The following is a 23,223-nucleotide window of genomic DNA, read 5'->3' on the forward strand; positions in this document are numbered from 1 at the left end:
GGAATCCTTATGATGGCAAGAAGGTTCTGGCAGATGGTGGGGGGTGGGGTGGGGTGGAGAGGTAGGTGAATGGGAAAGGGACACTGTGCTAGAATAGCGAAGTGTTTCCCTGAGCTCCACCTCAGACTGGTATGCTGAAGATTTTGGCTCACTTGTTTGAGAAAAGCTTGATGTAGGACTCCAGCAGCTATAAAGTTACACTCTGGTCTTCTATGGCACCTGGTCGTCTATGTAGGTGGGGGTTTTGTCCTCCCCCATCTGCTCCATGCAGCCATACTATCTGTGGATTCTGGGCCTCTTGTCTTAACAGAAGCATTTTGCTTAGTATTAAAGATAACTCCCCTGGACTCCCAACTTCTGTTTAAATATAAAAACACATTTACTTAATGCCTTCTTTGTTATCATCTAGAGTTTATAATCATAAATTTATATCCTTATTTCAGACATATTCTAATACAAACAGCATCCTCATCATACTGTGACTTTTGCTTGCCCCGCAGCCCTTATCTCTTCTTTTGGAAAGAGTAGTTCCAAATATACCTGTGGCTCGGAATTTTGGTAGGCTCTACCAACAGGTATATCCATACTCATTGGCCAAGGAGAGAAGACTGACAGAAATTTGGAGAATGAAGGTGAGTCCTATCATTTTTTTTTAAGATTTATTTATAGGGCCTCCCCCGTGGCACAGCGGTTGAGTGCTGGGTTGTGAAGCTGCCCACAGCCTCTGCAGTGCCGGTTGGATCCCTGGCGGCTGGCGAGAGGGTCCCGCATGGCGCGCAGACCTCTCCTGCCGCCCGCTGCTCCCCTCAGCAGTGTACTTCGGTCCTTCTGCCTGCTCTGCTCCCCGCTCTGGCTCTGGTGAATTCTCTCACCCTCCCGCGCTTCTGACTATACCCAGTGCTTGTATAAATAAATAAATAAATCTTTTTTTTAAAAGATTTATTTATATATGCGTACAAGAGCTGGGGTACAGGCCAGAGGTGCGGGGGCTGAGAGGATTCACCAGAGACAGGGTGGGGAACAGAACAGGCAGATCTACTGAAATATACTGCCGAAGGGAGCATTGGGCGAAACAAGAGAGGTCTGCTGCGCCATGTGGATCAGCTCCGTGGCTGGCTGGGAATAGAACTTGGCTGGGTATCAGACTCCTGCTGCAGTGGCAGGCGATAGCTTGATAGCATTGTTTTTAACCCCTGCACCACCAGGGAGGCTTTAAGTCCTACCATTTTAGTGCTCAACGGGCAACTCCATGGATGTGCTGGTGAATGTTGATGGTATGGTCTCTGGTGACTACCTCATTGATGGAGGAATGGACCTTTTTCTTCTCACTGCCCTTCTTTGTGGGAGTCATTCTGCTGAGCCCAAACGTGAACAGATGTCCTTAACTATTTTATTTCTTTATATATTATAGAATTTTACATTTAGTTATTTCATTATAATGACATGATCTCATAGATAATATAAAATTTTCATTTATGAGGTAAATGTGAACTTCACGTTATAGGTAAAGATAGTGTGACTCAGATCAAATGATTGACTTGATATTATATGATTGGCTAATTCCAGTTCTAGAAATGTATTTTAAAGATGTATCCTTCACGTGTTCAAAATGACAAGCACAAGATTACTATTGCAGCTTCATTTGTAATAGCCAAAGATTAGAAACAATTCTGAATTTATCAAAGGGACTATTAAATAAGTGAAGATGATACATCTTTAAAAATATGAGGCAGCTGTATAAAAGAATGCAAAATACATTGTTAAATTTTAAAAACGTATAAAATGATATACATATTATGTTTTTCTTCTATAAAACATGGGATGGGAAGGAAATAAGAATATATATTTTTATTTGCATAAAATTGCTTAAGAAAACTCTGGAAAGATACACAAGAGACTAATGAAGTATTTACCACTGGGGGAGAGGAGTAGGGATTAGACAGATGGTAGAGAGTAGGAGACTTCATTCTATAACATCTTATGTTACTATTTTAAACATGTAAATCTATTACCTCTGAGACTGGTGATTTTGCCCCCAGTTTCCATTTATTATTTCTTCTTTTTTACAAATAGGGCCCCCCACTTAGTTTTAGGCAGACATATTGATGCTATATAACAGATTACATATCCTAACTTCTACGCGGCTGAGTATGTTTATTTAAGTGAGTTTTTGCAGTTGATTATGAGCACTGGTGATGTGTCCTATGCCTGTGCCACTTTATTTAAAGGAAATTGCTTTTCTTCCACCTCTTCTTTTCCTGCCCTGTGGCTCATTTGCAATATGGTTTGAGTAGAAGAGATAACATCACAAATTAGTGAAGCAACAAGATAGCAACAGGGAACATGGACTCTTGAATGACCTCTGAACTGCTCAACACCTCCTCAACTAGTTCACGAGAAAGAAATAAACACCAGTCTTTTTTTGGCTGAGTTTTGGGGTATCTCTATTACAGCAACATAGCCTACAACCAAACTAATGTGTCAATTTTAAAAATTGCCTACCTTATTATTTTTATTATTATATTTAGCAGTGCAGGGATATGAGCCCAATTGTTCTGACTTCCAAGTCTATGTGCTCCACTGCTGATGAATAGAAGCAGCCTTGCAGGGCTCTATTCTGTTCTCTTCTGAAGAAAGTATAGAACAATGAGGCATGAAGCATAATCTGCCAAAACTTTATAAACCAACAGATATTCACTTCTGTTGATCCAGGAGGGGCTAACTAAAGTAGATAAAAGAAACTTGAAATATAGTGCTGGTGGGCCTCCCCTGGTGGTGCAGCGATTGAGCACTGGGCTGTGAAGCTGCCTGCAGCCTCTACAGAACTGGTTCGATTCCCAGCCACCGGCGAGGGTTCCACATGGTGTGACAGACCTCTCCTGCCTTGCCCCCTGCTCCCCTCAGCAGTGTATTTTGTCAGTCTGCCTGTTCTGTTCCCCCGCTCTGGCTCTGGTGGATTCTCTCACCCTCCCGCGCTTCTGACTGTACCCAGTGCTTGTATAAATAAATAAATAAATCTTTAAAAAAATAATATATTAAAATATATATAGTGCTGGTGACTTTTGAAATCTAAGGTTGGAAAGGGAGAATTGGTGGCAAAGCAAATTGAACTTGGAGAAATTAACAAAAACAGATAAACACAATCTACTAGATGTTGGTAGATGAGGTATTAAGGAACTTATGACTGAAATAAGTAAAGGAAGTTTTACCTCATTTAAAAGGAACAAATTTACAAGAAGAGAGTTGAGGATGTAGAGTAAGTCGGTGTAGTAGAGAATATTAAGCTGGTGGAAATTGACGAAGATGGAATGGTAGGTTGCAATAGGTTGTGACAAAAGGTGAGGGATTAGACAGATGGTAGAGAGTATAGTATAGTAAAGTGTTGCTCTCAGAATAGACAGATATGTGTAATTCTCTTCTAAGTCAGTGGCTATATCTACTAGTAAGTGGCACTGGGGAAAAATGAGTGATACCAGGGCTAAAGGACCTGACCTGATTGCCAAAGAGAGTGGTCAGGAGGCCAAGTTAGCACACTCCTGGGAGCACCTTACTTCACAGCATACTCAATGTCACCAGATTTTAAAAGGGCATGTATTAAAGATAGTACAAGTCCATAAGGGTTAATACTTCCTTTGTGCACATAAATAAATTTTAAAATGAATACTAATAATTTTTACTAATTTTTTGTTTTTTAGCAAGAGGGTGAACAAGAGGAAAGACACTGCTTAGTGCTGATAATATAATGCGGTCAGATGATAAAGACAAGGTAAATCTCTTTAACTTTTGTCTTCTTTCTCAAAGAGAAAAATTCTATTTATGAAAAAAGCAGAATAAAGATAATGGAAAGTATAGTGAAATCCAATGTGGTAGATGAGCATCCAGTTGTTTTAAATTAAACTCTCTAAGTTTAAATGTTTTACCCATGAAAGACTACATAAGTGATTACAGACTCAGTATTAGTCCGTTCTGGGGAAGCCAGAGAAAAGAGAAATGCCTAAAGATTGAATGGGGCAAATATAGTGCTGATTTTCAAGGAGAATAAAAAGCAGCAGGGGTAGGAGAAATTTTGAGAATTATTCATAAATCTAACAATGTCTGGAATGAATTTTTGAACAAATATTTAACAGGGAAAGAAAGAGACTGAATTTCTGAAGGATTCAGTTTTTAAAATTTCCATCAGCATCTATCAATGTCTTTATGAAAAAAATTTTTTTTCTGCAGACATTCCAAATGAAGAAACTTAAATAAAGGGATCACAGTGGAACTATAAGCCCTTGCTAGTCTCATATGATCACTAAACCAATATTATCAACAACATGGGGCGTATGATGGAAATAGAGACTCTCAGACCCTACCCCAGACCTATTGAATCAGAACTTGCATTTTTAACCAGTGATTTCCCAAGTGATTCATATGTACAAAAATTTGAGGAACCCAGAGGCAGAGTTATAGAACAGTAAGGTAATAGCAAAGCACCCAAAGGAGAGTAACATTAAGAGGCCATTATCACTCCTAGTGTTGAAGGAACAAAGGAGAAAATTGTGAGACTGGGACTAGTGACAACATTAAAAACTACTGGATTGTATACTTTACATGGATGAATTGTGTGATATGTGAATTATATCTCAATAAAGCCACCAAAAAAAGATGAAAACAAATGCAAAACTTGCATGATGAAATCTCCAAAATAGTGAAAAAAGCAGTGGAAGTAAATGGGGCAATATATTCTGTTCATGAATTCAAAGATGTTAATCTTCTCTGATTATTCTATATATTTAATGCAGTCTAATTTAAACCACACTGTGATATTTTGTGGAAATTTATAAACTTGTTATAAAATTTAAGTAGAAAGTCAAAGTAACTAGTTTAGCTAAAATGATACCAAAAGAACAAAGTTGGAAAATTCATTTTTTCCTTATTTTTAAAGACTTATTATAGAGTTATAGTACCCAAGGCAGTGTGATATTGGCAAAAGGATGTACACACTGACCAATATACAGAGGAGAGAGTCTAGAAATAGGTAAAACTCATATATGCTCATTTGATTTTTGATTAAGTTACAAAGGCAATTCAGTGGAGAAAGGATAGTCTTTATAATGTGATACTGGAAAAAGTGTATAGAGGAAAAATGAAGTCTGATGCTTACCTCATACCATATACAAAATTAACTCAAAATATATTGTAGACTTAAATGTAAAAACTAAAGCCATAAATATCTAGAAGAAAAACAAAGGGCTGGCGTAAGTTTATTTGGTAGACACCAAAAGTACAACCTATTAAAAAAAATCAATAAATGACAGCCTATCAAATAAAAATCTCTCTTCTTTTTAAAAGATTCTTTAAGAAAATGAAATGACTAGACTAGCGATAAAATACTTATAAAGTACTATATCCAGCTTCTCTAAGAATATGGAAACAACCAATTGAAAAACAGGCAAAGACAGATAATCAAATGAGAAGGTGATAAGCAAAGGAGAAGATGATCAACATTATTAATCTTTGGAGAAATACCTTAAAACCACATTGAGATATCCCCGGCCACCGGAGGAGGGTCCCGCGCACAGACCTCTCCTGCAGCCCGCTGCTCCCCTCAGCAGTGTACTTCAGTCCTTCTACCTGCTCTGCTGCCCCCTCTGGCTCTGGTGAATTCTCTCACCCTCCCGCACTTCTGACTGTACCCAGTGCTTGTATAAATAAATAAATAAATAATATATATATATTAAAAAAAAAACACATTGAGATACCACTGCTACTAGAACCACTGGAACCCCCTACACCACCACAATAAATGTTCCATTTTATCATCTCAAAAAGAAATGCCATACCTCTTACGTCTCTAGTCTCTATTACCTCATCCCCCTTAGAACTGAGAAACTGCTAATCTACTTTGTCTCTATAGATTTGCCTAACCTAGACATTTATAAATGGAATGATATAAGAATTAGTCTTTCATGATTGACTTATTTCACATAGAATAATACTTAAAAGATTCATGTATGTTGTATCAGTTATCACTACTTAGTTCATTGTTGTGGTCAATTAGTGCTCCATTGAATGGATGTACCATTTTCTTACTCATCAGTTGGTTAACATTGGGATTGTTTTGACCTTTTAATTATTATGAATACTGCTGTAAACATTCCTGTTTAAGTTTTTGGAGGGCATATTTTTAAATTTAATTAATTTCTATGTATTTTACATCACTGTTCAATGTACAATTTTTGTACAATGTTTGCTTTCTCCTCTCAGGTGAGTCCCCATAAAATTCCCACCATCAATTCACTCATGAACCATCACCATAATCCCTCCCCTATTTTTCTCCCTCCCCCTCCCCCTGTGGAATGCTAGAGAATATACATTTAAATTTCTTTGGTGTACATACCTAAGAGTGGTATTTTGAAGTCATATGGTAACTCTATGTTTTACCATTTGAGGAACTGCCAAACTGGTTTCCAAAGTGGAGGTACCATTTGACATCGCCACCAAAAATGTATGATCTGCCTTCTCTACATTCTTAATAACACTTGTTAGGTGATTTTTTTCTGTAGCCATCCTACTTAATATGAAGTGGAATCTCCTTCTAAAGATGTCAAGAATCTTTTTGTGTTCTTATTGGGGAATGAGATGGTAAATGCCTATTGGATAATTTGAGTAGAGTTTAGTAAAAAGCCTATTTACAAAGTATAAAGAGATCACAAGGGTTGCTTGAGGGGAGTAACTGTGACTTTTGGTTAAAGAATGCAGCTACCCTGCACTGTGCTTGTGCCAAGGCAAGGGAGCCTGGGGAAATAGAGAGTGACCCTCCTCTCATTGTTAAATTGCTCTTGCTCAGCACTGCCTGACTCAACTGGAAACTAAGGGAAAGAAACCCTTTTTAGTTCAGGCTCTTGAAGATAGAAAGAAGGATGGAGAGTGGCTCTGACAAACAGATGTCCTTCTTCACATTCATTGTTTTTTTTTTTTTAATAGAGGTATGTTTTATTTATTTGTTTGTTTGTTTGTTTATACAAGCACTGGGTACAGTCAGAAGCGCGGGAGGGTGAGAGAATTCACCAGAGCCAGAGTGGGGAGCAGAGCAGGCAGAAGGACCGAAGTACACTGCTGAGGGGAGCAGCGGGTGGCAGGAGAGGTCTGCGGCCATGTGGGACCCTCCTCCGGTGGCCGGGGAGCAGCCAGGGATTGAACGGGCACTGCAGAGGCTGCGGGCAGCTTCGCAACCCAGCGCTCAACCACTGCGCCACCAGGGAGGCCCTTCACATTCATTGTTACTACTCTATTTTACAATAAGAAAAAATGAGATGAAGAAAGGCTAATTTGCTTGATGTCACAAAGCTACTAAGTGATAATGTAGAGTTGAAGTGTTGTGTTCTCCCCATTCTACCACGCTCCCTTTAGGGCACTGACACTGAGCAATGCCTGAGTACCTACCCTTCCCATAGTATCCTTATCTTTGCAAGTCTTTTTTTCATTTTGTTCCCTTGGAATCTCCTCCTTGCTTCTTCCCTGTTCCACCTCCAGCATGCTCCTTCTACAGTGCTTTAAAATCCCACAATTCATATATTTTCTAGCATTTGGCTCATTTTCAGAGTTATTCAAATATATTTCTCTTGCACCTGGTTAAGAGTTGGAAAGACTAGTCGTCCCCGGTGGTGCAGCAGGTTGAGCCCTGCTCTTTGAAGCTGTCTGGCAGCCTCTGCTGCGCGGGTTCAATCCCAGCCAGCTGGAAAGATATCACATGGCGCGGTAGACCTCTCCTGTCTCGCCCACTGCTCCCCTCAGCAGTGTCTTTGGTCTGTCTGCTTGTTCTGCTCCCCGCTCTGTCTCTGGTGAATTCTCTCACTCTCCTGCATCTCTGGCCTGTACCCCAGTTATTGTATAAATAAATAAATCTTAAAAAAAAGGAGAGTTGGAAAGACAGCAATGGTGCAGTGGTAGTGCCTGCTGGTCCTGCCCACTGGGCTTCCTGCTGCTTCTTACTCAGTTGACTGATATACAGTTGCTTCAGCTTCCAGTCAAAATGCTGGGCACTTGGAAGGCTCCAGTTTCAGATATGCTTACATTAGAGAATGATTTGTTTAATTCTCCCCCCAAAAAAACTGTTCAGTTTGGTGGAACTGTGGTAGAAGCCTTACTGAAGAACAAAAAGGATAAAACAAATGACTTCTAGATGTGGAAGAAGCAGCTGTCAGATACAGACATAAATGATGAGCAGATCATTGACTGGCTACTAGAATTCCATTCTTCCTTCATGGCCTTTACCAAAGATTGAACAACTTACCAATAGTCCATTGATACTGCAGTGGTTGAACAGAAATCCTACAGTGGTGGGGGGCTATTGGGCTTTTCTTGGTGGTTTTGGAACAGCACATATTGCCTTCTTTAGACCATGTCTCAGCATGATTCTCATTTTGTTCCTTCCCAAGTGGTCTTTATGTAAGGTGATACAAATGTTTTGGATTCTGATGACAAAGATAATCATCTTCCTGTAAAACTTGACCCACCATGGAGCTTTGCATATATTAGCAAGAGATATCCATTAACACCATGGTTTCTTTGGGCTTTTATACATACAAGATTTGGGTTTTTATACATACAAGAGCTGGGGTACAGGCCAGAGATGCGGGGGATGAGAGGATTCACCAGAGACAGAGTGGGGAGCAGAACAGACGAGACAGGAGAGGTCTGCTGTGCCATGTGGGTCACTTCCCTGGCAGGGGATTGAACTCGTGCTGCAGTGGCTGCCAATAGGTTCATAGTGCTGCAACTTAACCCCTTGCGCCACCAGGGAGGGCCCTAACACCATGGTTTCTTATATCAATACTGGTTGAAAAATTTCCATTTATTCAAAAATCAGCAAGAACCCTGGCATGTTATGTTCATAAGTTACTAAGGATTAGTGTGTATTTTCCAAACTTAAGGCAACAAATTTTGGAGCTTATTATTGAAAAGCTACTTGAGTTGGATGTGAATGCATCCCAGCAAGATATTGAAGATGAAGAAATAACACTTCACACTGCCGGTGGGATGGATGTCACAGAAAGACTGTATAATGTGGATAAAGGTGAAGAAACTGAGTGTGAAATAAGGTGGATCCTGAAAAACTTGGTCAGATGCACATCCTGTAACTGAATGCCTAGATATCCTGCTGTCTTTACTTTGCCCCTACATTAAGGACGTCCACTATGCAGATGGTAAGAGTAATAACAACAGAAAAAGAGTTTATATCAAGATCTCATAACCATCTTTCACAAGCTATTGTTGCCCACCCACACCTCCCGTCACATACAGTTTTTCATGTTTTACCTCTGTAGTTTTAAATTGGGACTGGAAGCATTTTTGGAACATCTCCAAAGAAAATTGCAGGATCAGAATAATTCTGCCATCATTAGGCAAGCTGCTGGAAATTATAAAGGGAACTTTTTGGCAAGAGGTCCTTTTATTATTGTAACACCAGGCCTAGATCTTTTAGTTAACTGGCTGCACACATACCATATAACCAGGATTTAGGAACAAAGGCAATTTATGATGTTGTTCTCCATGGACCATTTTATTCAGGCTGCCAACCACTTTTTTTTTTTTTTTTTTTGCACCTTTGTTTTTAGACATAAGCAACTTTTAAGTTGAAAGCTGAAGGAAGGTTCAAAGTCTAAATGTTGAATGTATAGTGACAAGTCAGCTAAATCCTCTGAAAATCTGCCTACCCTCTGTAGTTAAAACTTTCTTGCCACTATCACAAATAAGCACCAGTTTGTCTTCGACTACACTGCCGTTGAGAAGAGCAATTGCCAGGTGCTACCAGTTACTAGAAATACAGCTGGTGGGGAGGCGTGCAAACCTGCACAAAACTATTTGATAACTTCTTCCCCCCCAATCCTTCTATTAAAGAAATTCATTAATTCTGTCTACCAGGTATGGGAAGACATGAATGCAGATGGGTTTTAGGAGTTTAAGAATCCCATTACAAAGGAGATGGAAGATGAAGGTTATTTATGATTTTTGAAAAGTGTCGTGGGGATGATACAAAGCTCTTTTCACATGCATTTCTGAAGTTTTTCAAGTAGTGTGGGCTCCCCATCCATGTTAAATTTGCCACAAAATACTGTCTAATTACAAGGCTTTGTGATTGAGATGCAACATTGCTCTCCCTTGCATCCTGTGTCCCTCAGTTACAGGGCACATAAGGAGCATCACATTGCACTAGATTTCATGCCCCAGACATCTGATTTTCAAGTTAGACTTACTCTAGTGTTTGAACAGACATGTTCTTTGCTTCCAGACAGATAAGAGACTGAATATCATGTGCAATGTTTTATAGTGGGTTGATGATAAATGCTGAGGACTTGGCTAGTTAAATGTATACCTTTTTTGGTTATACCTTTTTGATATTACTGTGAGAGAGATGTCTAAGATTGGCCACAGACTATTTTTAACAGATAACATTTTTAACAGGTTTCTGTTGGACCCACAATCACAGAGCTTTGTTGATCTGATTTCTTTTCAGAGAAAATCCTCTAGGATAGTATTTAAAGTGTTTAGAAGAATTTATGTTGTATACATTATTTACACACTGCTATAATTTTCTTTGTGTGTTAGGATATTAGTGGGGTGCAGAGAAGATAGAAGAGTGGGGAGATGGCCCGAGATGGTCCTGGGTGCTAGAAGGTGGAGGTAGAACTGAAGGAGCTTTCCAGGATGTGCAGAGAAATAAAAGACCGAAGGAAAGAGATAGCAGATTTGGGGAAACTGAATCAGACAAATCATATACTTGGGAGTGCAAATACATATTTAAAAGAAAAATGGAGTCAATGTAATTCACATTGACAGAAAGTGGGGTTTGATGTTTATAAAACACAGTAGATGATATTTTACATTTAGGTTCCCAAGAGTGCTGTCAGAACTGGAACTGCCCCCAAGTTTGTAGCAGAATGCTACCTTGAGGGATTATAGTTTGGTTGATTTGCCTTTTATAGAATCTTTGATTTTAGAGAACTTTTTGTCCAAATGGTAAAATTTTAGGTTATTTGGTGGACTATTTTTGCTAGCAACAATGATTTGAAGTTACAGCTACAGCCTGGTCTTCTGGCTGTTCTTATCTTGGATTCAGTTCAGTGAAACTCTCATTTGGTCAGGTTTTTGTTGTATTTTTATAACTAGACACCGAGAGAGGGGAGCTTAAATAACCGTGCTTTAAATCAAATTTATGCAAGCTCTTTTAGTCATTTTGATACTGATATGCATTTTAGCTCCATTTCTTATATGTGTACTTTTCTAGTACAAATGGGCATCTTAAACAATTATTTTTCTGTGACTTTTCCTAGTCTTTCTTTAAAGGTGAGCAGTATTTTCTTGATTACAAATATTTTGTAATGAAATACACTATTTCCTAGGGCTTTGTATGCTCTTGTATAATTATATTGCTAGAGTTTGAATTTCAGTATATAAATACATTTCTGGAAAACAGAAAGTGGATATTGGTGATTGTGTTTTGGTGACTTGGTAGAAAGTCATATGAGGATCTTAAGGTTTTCTGCTAACTGCTGACAAAAAGGTAGGGTTTTAGTACACTGGATAGCAATGAGTAAATGTGTCTAAGAAGTTAAAGGTAAGTAGGATCTTTGTCAGTTGGGGAGTATTTTCAATGTAGGTGATATTTACAAATAAGTGTTTAATTTTAAAGGAGAATGAAAAAAATAACCATTGTGAAAATAAAACAATGTTATGGTTAATCTGTAGTTATTATTCTTAAGTCACCCAATAGTAGAGACTTTACACACAGACACACAGAGTAATCATCATTTAAAAAAATTTGGTTCCTAGCACAGTGCTAGGCTACAAAACCTGAAGAGGTTACAAAAACCTTTATCAACTCTATTACAGAGATCACCATTAAACAGATTTTAAAGATGAGGAAATTGAGTCACTACAAGGTGAAGTAATGTATTCAAGGTTACTCAGTTATGTAGTGCTATAGCGAGGATTCTGAACCTATATAGTCTAGATAGAGAATATTTATATAGCTTCATAATGAGAACTAACATTCTACAATAGTCTTCCTGACCAAAAGCCACCAAATTGTATTTTTATTAAAAATATATGTGCCCATCTGTCAAAAAATAATCAGGAAGGGCTTGTCATTACTCCTAATCAGTGAAAAAACCCAGGCAGAAGATGGCATACTGTGATTTTGCCCTAAAGGGGCTTCCTCAAACAGATGAAATATTAGAATAAGTGACTTTAAGTTATTGTTATTAGAATAAAGTAAGCTATCTACAAAGGTGGGGAGTTTGCATTTTTATAGTCTAATCAGTTCTTTACATCAAAAAGCACTTAAAAATAAATAAAATGATAATTAAATTCTACAGCCCAGTCTGTTTAACATTAAATTAAATTGATACTTTGTTTGCAGTTGCATTCAGTGGCAGTTGTGGATCTGTCTTTTCATCAGATTTACCTGAAACCTCTTCTCCAAGGGCAGTGCTGCTGTCTAAATTTCCCTATGGCAGAGGAACAAAAAGTCCATACAAAGAGCTGCAGTTGAAAGTATTTCTCTATTCCCCATCTCTTAGCATAGCATCTATCCACGTGGTAATCTTAATTCAACAGTTATGGAGCACCAACTATATACTTCACATAAAATGGTGGCCCTTGTCTTTTAAAGATTTGATTTCTGTAGATTTGAGGCTTCCAAGCAGAAGGGGAAGTGGGAGGACAGAGAACAGTGTGGAGGGGGCCCAATGGACTATGGGTGCCTTGGTGGTGGGTGTGCTGTGGCAACATACATCTGAAGAGGTGTGGTTCTTTAGCTCTGAATCATACACAGTGTTGCAAATCAATGTTACCTCAATAAAAGTACAAGAAGAAAAATAAAAGATTTGACTCCTAGAAGGGAGAAATTGGCCCAAACTGAAGAGTTCAGCGCTCTGCAAATCTGGGCCCGCCCATAGACTGAATGAGGTTCTGATTCGGAGTCCCTTGTCTTTTTGCCTACTCTGAGCTGGACGCCGCTGGTGTCCTGCAGGTTTAATTTAGCCTGGGTGGCCTCGAGCCTCTGGATCCCACCCAGACGTACCCAATTTGTGCCCTGGTAGCTGTCGGACCTGCGCCAGCCTGGAGGTCACCCTCCCTCAGCCAAAGTTGGCACAGGGCGTTCTAACCCCGCAGCCCACCTGAGACAGAGACAGCGGAATGGACAGACACAGGCCCCGGGAAACCGCAGTGTTTGAAGTCTCAGGTCAGACTGGGGAGGCGCCCCAGTCTAAAGAGGCGGTTTGTGTTTCACCTATTTCAGTAACTCGAGTTTTCCCCGAGGAAATTCCCCCAAGCGCAATTCAGTGGGCCGACCACAGCCCCTCATTGTGCCTGCATACACTTCCCACGCGCTTCAACCCAACTGGTAACCCCGCCTCCCGACCTGGTCGCTATTTTCAATCACGAATTCGTGAGGCCCTCCCTCCTGTCCCTTCAAGGCCCAGGGGAATCTGCAGTAGCTCTGACCTCTGACACCCCTCGCCGCCCGGCCTCTGCCCCCGCCCCGCGCCGCACCACCCAGCATTCACCAAGCTCTGCCTTTCTGCCCACCACGCGCACACCCAGCAACGCCCCAACATCTGCTGGAGGCGGGCAGGAGATCCTTCCCCACAGGGGAGGAGTTTCCCAGCCAGCCCCACGACGTGAAGTCGCACCGACTCTACAGACACCACCTGGCGCGACGGTGGCACCCCCTCAGCTGCAACCCCACGTGCGCGCCTCGGGGTCGTCCGGCCACTTTCCAGGCCACTTGCCAGCGATCCAATAAAGTCTGCGCCCCCACGAGAGACCAGTGAGTTTTCCTTTTGCCAGGGAGAGGCTTCGGCCCCCGCGCCCTGGGGCCGGGCACAGCTGCAGCGGGGGCGTGCTGCTTCTCTTCCTCTCGAGCAGGCGGTGGTAGGTTGTCCGCTGCAGCTGCTACGGCCTCTCCTCTCCAACGTGGTCGCCCACTCGGCCGCACGCCACAGAGACAGCTTCCAAGCGCCGGCCTGTCAGGCTCCCCTCAGCAGAGAAGACCCGTAGCCCGCACGCTTCCCTTGCGGAGGTCTGCCCAGCCCCACCTCGGTCGCCACCACTCTCCGGGTGGCCCTCACCCTTCCCAGCCGGTTCCTGCAGGCGGGGCGTGCTCGCTGGGGTTACCTTCCCTCGAGATGCTGTCACAGCCGACCGGCTCGCCCCAGGTGCTCCTTTTCCTCTCTGCAGCCGCCCCGGCCGCCGGCTCCGCAAAGCGCGTGGCGCGACCCGGGGCAGGGACCTCAGCGCCGGAGCTTTCGCTCGGACACCAGCACCTAGAGGCGCGGGGGGCGGCGGCCAGCGCGCAGGGCCGGGGAATCTCGGGGGCACCCGAGGGGGCCATTTCGCAGCCCACCGCTACCTTCGCCGGGGCGTGCCCCGCGGCCGAGGTCTGCTGACCCCGGCGGAAGGCCCGCCCGGCCGGCGCCCCCCCGCCCCCTCGGCCCCGCGGCGCCGCTCACACCCCTTCCCGGGGAAGCAAATGGTCCCTTCCAGGCGGGTGGCCATGTTGCTCTAATAAAGCAGGAGGGGCGGCGGCGTGGGGGGAGCAGATGCTGCTGGCTGCGCGCGGGAGCCGGGCGCGAGCAGAGCGCAGCCGCTAGGGAGGCGCGGGGGAGGCGAGCGGGAGCCGCGGCCCCAGCTGCAGCCGGCGTCGGCGGAGAGCACCCGGGCGCGTTCCGAGCCGCAGCCGCTGCCGCGATGGCCGTGGCCGTGGGGAGACCGTCTGTGAGTGCCGGGGCCTCGCTTCCCTTGCGCGCTGCTCCTCCGGGGCTGGGTGGTCCCTGCATTCGCGGGGTGCCGGCGGGGAATATCGGGGACTCGGGCGGGGGCTCCCGACCGTGGCGGCTGTGGGTGTGTGCGGAGATCTGGGCGCGCGCCTGGGGCGGGGTGGGCGAGGAACTGGGGGCTCGGTTACTACGTGGTGCAACAGTGTATCGCCGCTTCGCGCCCCGATGCCGGGTGGGGGGAGAGAAAGAACCCCCTTCCCATTCTCTCTTAAAAGGGATTCTTAGAGCCACGGCGATTCTCCGCTGCCCCCCTCTCTCCGCGCACACTGAGCCCCTCGTGACAGTCGGGAGAGGCTCGGGGTGGGGGGCTTTCCTCCCTGCTCCCTCGCGCCCCGGGGCGCCCGGGGATGGGAATGGTTAGCCGGCGCGCTCAGGGTGTCACACGGCGGTAGAAGCGGGTCAAAAACGAAGGGGTGGGATTTCCGTGGTGGCTTCCCCAGTGCATTGTGAAACCCCGGACACCCTCAGGCACCCACCCGGGTGACCGGGCCCTGCCCAGGATGTGGACAAAAGCCCCAGGCGCACACAAAGTTTTCAAAAGGCCGCCTCGTCGGGGTGGGTGGAAGTATTAAAATACTCAGAGACTGAAAGGCCGGGGGCGGCGGGCAGAGGAGGCGGGAAAGCGGGGAACAGAAAGGGAGGGCGGATGCATGGAGAATCGGGGACCCCACGGCTCGGAGCCAGGGGAGGGGGGGTGAGAGACGGGGGATGCCCCAGCCCCGAGTCTGCCCGCCGGCCAGGGGCCGCCCCTTCTCGGCTACCAGTCCGGGATTCCAGATCTGGCCGGAGACGAGTAGGGCTTTGAGGCGTGGGTTTCAGTCCGCGCTTCGCATCCCCGCGCTCAAGGCCTCTGGGAGGGGCGGCGGCAGCTGCCTTTCCTTTCTACTGAAAAGCGCGGAGCCGGGTGAGAAAGGCGGTGTCCTCTTTCTCTCTCCTTCCTTATTTCTTTGTGGCGTTCAAAGTCCACTTTCGCTCCACTGGCTTTGGGGGCGCCTGGAGCGAGGCTCTTCTCGCACAATACCATTTCCTTTTCATTTTCCTTTCTTCCTCTTCCCACGACCCTGTAGCTGCAGGTGGTGGCTTGAGAAATTTTGTAGTTACAGACACAAGTCTCACGGAGGAAGCTCTAGAAATACCAGACGGTGGCTCTCGGGCTCGCGGCTCTTCCTCCAGCTCCTCCCTAGACACACATGCCTTTTGCCCTCGCGCCCCCAGCGCCCCACCCGGCCCCAACCGGCGAAGTTCTCCACGGTCCCTTCTGCCCTTCCTGACTGCGCGTAGTTGTTCGGCTGCCAGTGTTTTCCAAAGCCTTGTCCACAGAAAATGTGCAGTGGTTATATTGAAGGGTAACCTATGGGTCTTTTAGGCATTTAAAACGCTAATAAATAATGACATACTTTTAAGAATATGGGTTGACTCTTGCATACAAATTATGCTCTTCGTAATTAGTGGTCAGAGATTGTTGTTACTAAGAAAATCTGGCATAGTCTCTGGACTCCCCTTTAGTTTTCTGGGGAGGAAATTGAGGTCCAAAGAGGTCAGGTTTATCTGGCTCAATTACTCCCGCCCTTCCCATTCCTCACCCCCCTATATTTATTTCAAGGGCACAAATTCAGGTAACTAAAAACAAAAATATCTGCTTTAGATCATTGGAGAGCGTCCTAGAAGTGCAAATGTTCTGTGGGGGTTGTGTTTTTCACCCTATTGCTGGTGCATTCTTAAGGCATGGGGGTGGAAGATATAATTTGCTGCACATTTTCTATAAATTAGTTAGTTCATATATGTCAGATAAATAGGAACAACATGTGGATTTAAGGTTTAGTTGTGTGGCCATAATCAAATCCAACACCAGGTCTGTTAACCAGATGTGTACATAATCCCACAGAATCCTTCTGTAAGAGCTCTCTCATTCAAATAATAGAAAATTTGAAAAGTGTATGTGTACAGAGGCGGTAACTGCTTTCTCTGCATATTCCCTGTTGTCGCTGGAATTAAGGTTAAATTATGGTTTAAAAATAAGACTTTTTGGACTGACTTGTGGTCTGAGTGATCAGGAGTTTACTACAAAGTTGAAAAGGCTCTTCATACAGTTCCAAGGAAATGTTGAACTGTTTCATTTTGTTCATTTCTTTACAGTCTTAAGTGTTCTCTCTGCAATGTCTTCAAAACAGCTCCAGTGCAAGGGGGAAGATTCTCAAAACGCAGCAATAATATATTGCAACTCTCACTTGAGAATTCTCTGCCTCTCCTGTCTCTTAATCTCCTATAATTTGAACAAAACAAAGGAAGGGTGTGTTGGGGGAAAACAAATCCTTCCAAAGTTCATTCATGTGTGAATGATGTTTCCCTAGTTACTCCTTGAGAATTAGATTGTTTTAAAACTTCTTTAGGAAAATAGACATATATCTCCTTTCCCTGAAAACTGTCTCTCCCATTCAGGTTGAAGAAAAGTTCATGAACAACTTACCTTCAATTTTAGATATTCTTGAATTTGACATCCTAGATAAATATGATTTCTTAATGGTCAAGAATCCTTATATATCAAATCCTTTATATATCAAATGCAAGATTATCTACTTTAGCGTGTTTTTATATTCAGTTAACCTCCAGGCTAAATTCAGATGTTTCTTAAGTGGATTTGTTGACTGGAAGACAAAAGCTTCAGTTTAGTGTGATACTGTTGACTCATTTCTATTTTAATCTTGACCCCCTAGCTTCTCCGTTTTCCCTACTGATGGTTTTGGGACTTGGCTCCCAGAAGATCCTGAAGCACATGTGCTGTTTTCCAGCTTTTAACTGATTTCTCTCCTAGGAAAGCATCCACATCTTGGATGAGTTAGTATTTTTGTATCCACGTCCCAGGGCAGCTATTATCTTTATTTTAAACATTGTGGTAACTTCTCTACCTCTGAAACAGGTTTTGTGTTGCCAATCCAAAGATTTTATGTAGTTGATACACTTTCTCTTATGGTGTAGTGTCTGAGTTGAAAGGAACTAAAGAGGTCATTTGGTTCAGTCTCTCCCCAATGCAGAAATACTTTTTTATTCTTAATAGAAGGCATGTGTTTAAACTTTTCCAGGGATGGAGATTCCCCTGATCAAGAAACACATTGAATTGTCTTAATGTGTTGTGCCAAAATGCATAAAAAAAACCAAATTCATCTATTTTCACTTAAAATTATTTATCAGGCATCTCCTATTTGCCAAGTACTGTTCTAAGTGCTGGGAATACAGCAGTAGGCCAGAGAGAGAATCCTTTCTTACCTAGAGATTTTATTTTTTGACAGATTTAGTATATGTATATTAAAGTGACAAATTTTAATGGAGTTGTCAGCTTCTTAGGGAGAAAGGGAATTATCTGCCTATTGCTGTGTCAGTAGTTAGGATACAGGTAAAGGATCTTATCTGAGGATCCCTATAGACAGTTCCTGAAGATATGTTCTGTCTTCAGCAAGAGCAAGTTGCCACTGACAATGAAATGTTATTTTCCTTTGTTATAAAATTGCTATGGGGCCTCCCTTGTGGAGCAAGGGGTTAAGTCTCAGCACTATTTGAAGCTATCCGAAGCCACTGCAGCATGAGTTCGATCCTGGCCAGGGAGCTACCCACATGGCACAGCAGACCTCTCCTGTCTCACCCGCTGCTCCCCTCAGCAGTGTATTTCAGTAGATCTGCCTGTTCTGCTCCCCTCTGTCTCTGGTGAATTCTCTCACCCCCTGCACTACTGGCCTATACTCCAGTTCTTCTACATAAATATAAATAAAATCTTTTTTAAAAATTGCCATTTCCATTACTCGAGGATGTGGTAATCAGATGGAAGACTCTGGCTGTTGTACCTGGAGAAAGATTAATGGAAATCTAAATGACATAGAGGGGCTGTCATGGGGAAAGAATAGTTAAAATTTAAAACTCTTCAAAGTCAGTGATATAAATTATATACAATGAGGCTCTATAAGCAGTTGTTAAGGTATGCAAGAAATATTTGAGTTGTAGCAATCCTTTTTAAATCTTTCTTTTAAAGTGTCTTTTAAAAAAATCGTATTTATCTATATCACAATGGAAAATAGATGTGATGAATTGATTAAAAAACAAAACTACCCATAACCCATTATCCTGACTATCCTTAGATTGTTAGTGTATTTTCATCAACTTTTTGAGATTTATACCAGCAGTCATAGCCTATCTTATATAAATTGCCTCTTAGAAGCCAGGCTGTATGTCTGAATAGCCTGTCTGACTATTTTGGACACTCATATAATGGAGGAAACAGATGCTTGGTACTTTTGAAGAAGCCACCCTGTATCTGGAACCAGACAAAGGAATGCATGATTTGGATGGCCTACTTTGATTGATTGCCAAAATACTCTTTGTTTGTACCCACTGATGATGCCATAGCTGATAATGACCTTTGAGTTTAGGCTCCCTGTGGAACAGGCTACTATCAATTTTCTGTGCCTGTTTCTCTTCAGGGGACATTAACTTTGTTGGGAGGTAGGGGCTGCTCTTGAATCTTATCATTTGTTGGAAACTGTCTTTCACAGTCTTAGCTGGACTTGGCTAAACTGGGGTCAGTAAAGCTGAGCCATTTTTTAAACAAATAACCAGCAGATGTAAAGCTTCTGTCTTTATTCCTGAGGTCCACTTTATAATATAATTGATAGCCCCTCAAATCCAGGTTGACAATAAATTCCTTTCCAACTAAACAGTATCTCTTCTGACCCTTTCAGACTTGTAGCACATCAGTGTTGCCTATGTTGAGCATTAAAACAATGCTTGGGCTAAGGTAATATAGCCAGGCTTCTAAAAAGAATTTGCCGAGTGATCTACCTCAAATTTGCATTGTGTCAGACCTGGCCTGAGGTAGAATTCAGGAGTGTTTTTCCATGATAAGACTATTCTTTTTTAGGGTCTATTTTGATGAGTGTGAGTACATTGCTTGAATCAAAGGACAGAGGAAATTCAGTTGTGTGAACACATTCTGTCCACCTGCTGAATTGTGACTATGTGGGACATGGGGAAGGGGCAGGCTACATGTCCCAAATATGTCTTTGGTACCCAACAAGTGGGGGCTTCCCCCCCACATTTTCAAAACTGTGGCGCGTGCTCTCTCTCTCTATATATGTATATATATAAAACATAACATAATTGTGGCTTTCTCTCTATATGTACAAAACATAAAATGTACCTGCTTGTTTTAGATAATTAAGTAACATTCCTTTGGGAAGAATTTATGATATTCTACTTCCTAATTTTCTTAATAGTAGACTCCTAATAAATAGATAGGCAAGAAATCGAAAAACAAAGCATCTTTAACACCCTAACATGTTGATAATCATTCTTGGCTTCCTAATTCATCTGTTTTATCAAATATTTCATTCTTACTTTCTATGTGCAGGACTGAAGTCATGATGTTGAGTATTTGAGATTCCACCCCTGCTATTCTCATCACATTTACTCATCTGATGGATGAGTAAGCAATAGGACTTAGTAAGAAAAGCAAGGTGGGAAAGTGTAATTCAAGGGGACAACATATCCACAGCTCTGGAAGTGAAACAGTCTCTTAAGGAAGTCCGGCATTCTTGATCAATAGAGAGTGGACAGATTGAGAAGATGGGACAAGACCAGGACAGGTACTACATTCTTCAAGACAAAAGCATATTTACTATATAGCTCTTTAAATGTCTTATATCTTGTCTGCTCCGCTCTCCTAGTTCAAGATATCTCAGATTCTTGGAATTGGTTGATGGAAAATCCTAAAAATCTGCAGAGTGCTGATTCTTCATGAGTCAGTAGAGTAGAGAAGAGATGATGAGGGATCAGGGGATTTGATCACTTTCATGACCAAATTGGTTCCTTAAGTAACAGAGGAAGTGAAAACTGAGGAAGGACACAAAGAGAAAGAGCAAGGGTCCATCTAGTGACAAACCCCAGCATAGGTCTTCCCCCGCTAGAGCCCTTTCTCAAGATTTAGAACTAGAACTTCTTCTTTTCTTTTCTTTTTTCTTTCTTTCTTTTTTTTTTTTTTTAAGATTTATCCATTCATTTATGCATACAAGAGCTGGGGCACAGGCCAAGATATGGGGGGGAGGGGGGGGACAGGATTCACCAGAGACAGAGCTGAGAACAGAACAGGCAGACTGACAGAAATACACTGCTGAGGGGAGCAGCAGGTGAGACAGGAGAGGTCTGCCTTGCCATGTGGGTTTCTCCCTGGCCGGCCGGGGATCGAACTTGTGCTGCAGAGGCTGCGGATTGCTCCATAGTACTGTGCTTAACCCCTTGCGCCACCAGGGAGGTCCCCTAGAACTTCTTATTTTCTAAAGCAGCTGAGTCTTGGAGGGTGAGGATGGAATGGACTGTAAGTGGTTATCAGTGTTGTCCATAAAGAAAATTAAAAACGCATTGGATCCTAGAAAATGGGAGAAATCTGTTCAAAGCCAGAGTTCTTTTAAGACTTAAAGCCTTTTTGATTCATCTCATCCCTTTGCTGTTTTCATGCCAATATAGAGTTTGTGAATCTCATTTAAGGGTGCCCGTTAAACTTGCTCAGACCTGCTGGTGGAAGGGAAATACTTGCCTAAAACCTCTTTGCATAGGAAGCTTATTCAGCATCTTGGTTTTTAATTTTTCTGTTTAAATTACTGTCAAGACCGTTATTTTACTTTATCATCACAAAATTCCAGAGAAGTAATGTAGCCAAGGAAATGGAGGCACAAAGAAGTTGTCATTTACAGCCAGTTGAGGGGAGTGCTGGGCTTTAGAACCAATGGCTCATAGATCAACATACATACAATCTTAGTGCTGTACCTGTCAGGTAGGCTACATTAGGTTGATTTAACAAATCAGCCCCAAGTGTTGGTGGTTTACATTGCACAGGTTTATTTCTCAGTGGGGTCTTTGTTTCTGTCATCCTCTGAGAGTGATTCTGCAGGCCCCAAATTGAGGGAGTGTTCTCTATCTGGACAATGCCAGTCTGGTGGTAGAAGGAAAAGAGAGCTGCTGAACCCTGAGCTCATAGATGGGTCACTTCATTGATCAGAGTAATTGGTCATTCCTAAATTCAACAGGGTGGAGATGGACCACCTTTTCTGCCACATGGCCAAGCTGGAGGGCCATGGGATGTTAAGAGGTAAAGCCCCCTGGTGGGGCAGGGAAAATTTTGAATAGTAAGCATTCACGTTATCTTCACAGTCAGGGAATCTATTATAGAGCCAGGGGTCTTTATTTCTTTTTTAAAATGGTCGTACTGTCTGTACTGTCGTAATGTAATACGTCTGTACTGTCGTAATGTAATACGTCTGTACTGTTGTAATGTAATGTCGTACTGTCTCACTCTGTCCTGCTCTGATTCCAGCTGTACATGGTGGAATGATAAGGAAGAGAGTGTGTGTATTAAACAGTCAGATTGAATTGAAGACAGAGTGTGATTATTTCTATTGTTCACTCATGATGAGCTTCCAGTAGCATCATCACCAAGTCAGCAGTGGGTGGTGACCTTCTGAGAGACCTTCTGTCCTGCTCTCTAGCTGCCCCAGCCCTGGGAGTGTGCTCTCTGAGAAATAGTTTGGAGGCCGTTAGGACTTCCAGCTGCTTGACAGAATTGTTTCCCTTGGGATGCTTCCAAATCAGTCCTTTCCCAGCCTGTCTGTTCCTAAATGCAGATGCATCAGATGGCGTGCTTCCTTTTCTTGCTCTGTTTTCTCTCACTGAGAGGCAGCAGATTATGGCGTTTTGGTCAAGAATGTGAGTTCTGGAGCCACCGCTGGGGCTTTAGGGCCTCAATTTTGCTAGTTGGCCACTCTTTTGACCTTACGTTTATTTCTCACTGGACTTACTCAGTACTTCACTTTCCTCATTTATAAAACAATAGCAGGACCTTCCTCAAGGATTTTTGGATTGAATGAATTAGTACACACAAAGGTCTAGCAATGATGTGTGAAACATTTGTCCTCAATAAAGGGGGTGTGAATCCAGAAATAATAATGACTTTATATTCAAGACTGGGCTCTAACCAGAACTGCTAACCCACCTCAACCCACGCCAGCAGGCAGTGAGCATTTGCCCCTCCTAAACCCCTGAAATGGGCAGGTTCCCCTTTATTGAATCAGAGCAGACTTTTGAGGCACAGGTTGAACACATCCAGTCTTCAAAGCCTGCACTCATTAGTCCAGGTTTTGGTGACTTCCGTCCTTGAATGCCTGCAGTAGTGATGGCCTGTCACAGTTAGGTGACAGACACATAGTGTTCTGGATGCCCAGAGCCCCACCTTTCTTTAAATTCCTTTTTTTAAATAAAGAGGAATTATCAACTATAGTTATGAATGTTAAAAGAAAAAACTCATTACTATAAGCAACATGTTCTGCTAGCCTGCATTCTTAGCCTTTATTTCCAGACT

At 42.8% G+C, this 23,223-nt stretch overlaps 1 protein-coding gene and 1 pseudogene across 4 annotated transcripts in view; both read left to right on the forward strand.

Moving 5' to 3' along the window:
- Window positions 1-23,223, forward strand: part of SEPTIN11 (septin 11) — a 136,806-nt gene that overhangs the window by 27,224 nt on the left and 86,359 nt on the right. For 2 of the 4 annotated variants that reach the window (XM_037529189.2, XM_037529187.2), the window contains exon 1: window positions 14,689-14,766. In XM_037529189.2, coding sequence (XP_037385086.1) covers window positions 14,740-14,766 — 27 coding nt within the window. In that variant the 5' untranslated portion in view covers window positions 14,689-14,739. Of the gene's footprint in view, window positions 1-500; window positions 633-3,695; window positions 3,767-14,567; window positions 14,767-23,223 lie in introns of those variants that run through there. The other 2 variants (XM_037529188.2, XM_037529186.1) reach the window with 2 other exon arrangements.
- Window positions 3,729-11,333, forward strand: LOC119260244 (RNA polymerase I-specific transcription initiation factor RRN3-like; annotated as a pseudogene).

The sequence above is a fragment of the Talpa occidentalis genome, unplaced genomic scaffold, assembly GCF_014898055.3.
Source record: "Talpa occidentalis isolate TD23 unplaced genomic scaffold, MPIMG_talOcc4v2.1 talOcc4.6, whole genome shotgun sequence".
Taxonomy (NCBI): Eukaryota; Metazoa; Chordata; class Mammalia; order Eulipotyphla; family Talpidae; genus Talpa; species Talpa occidentalis.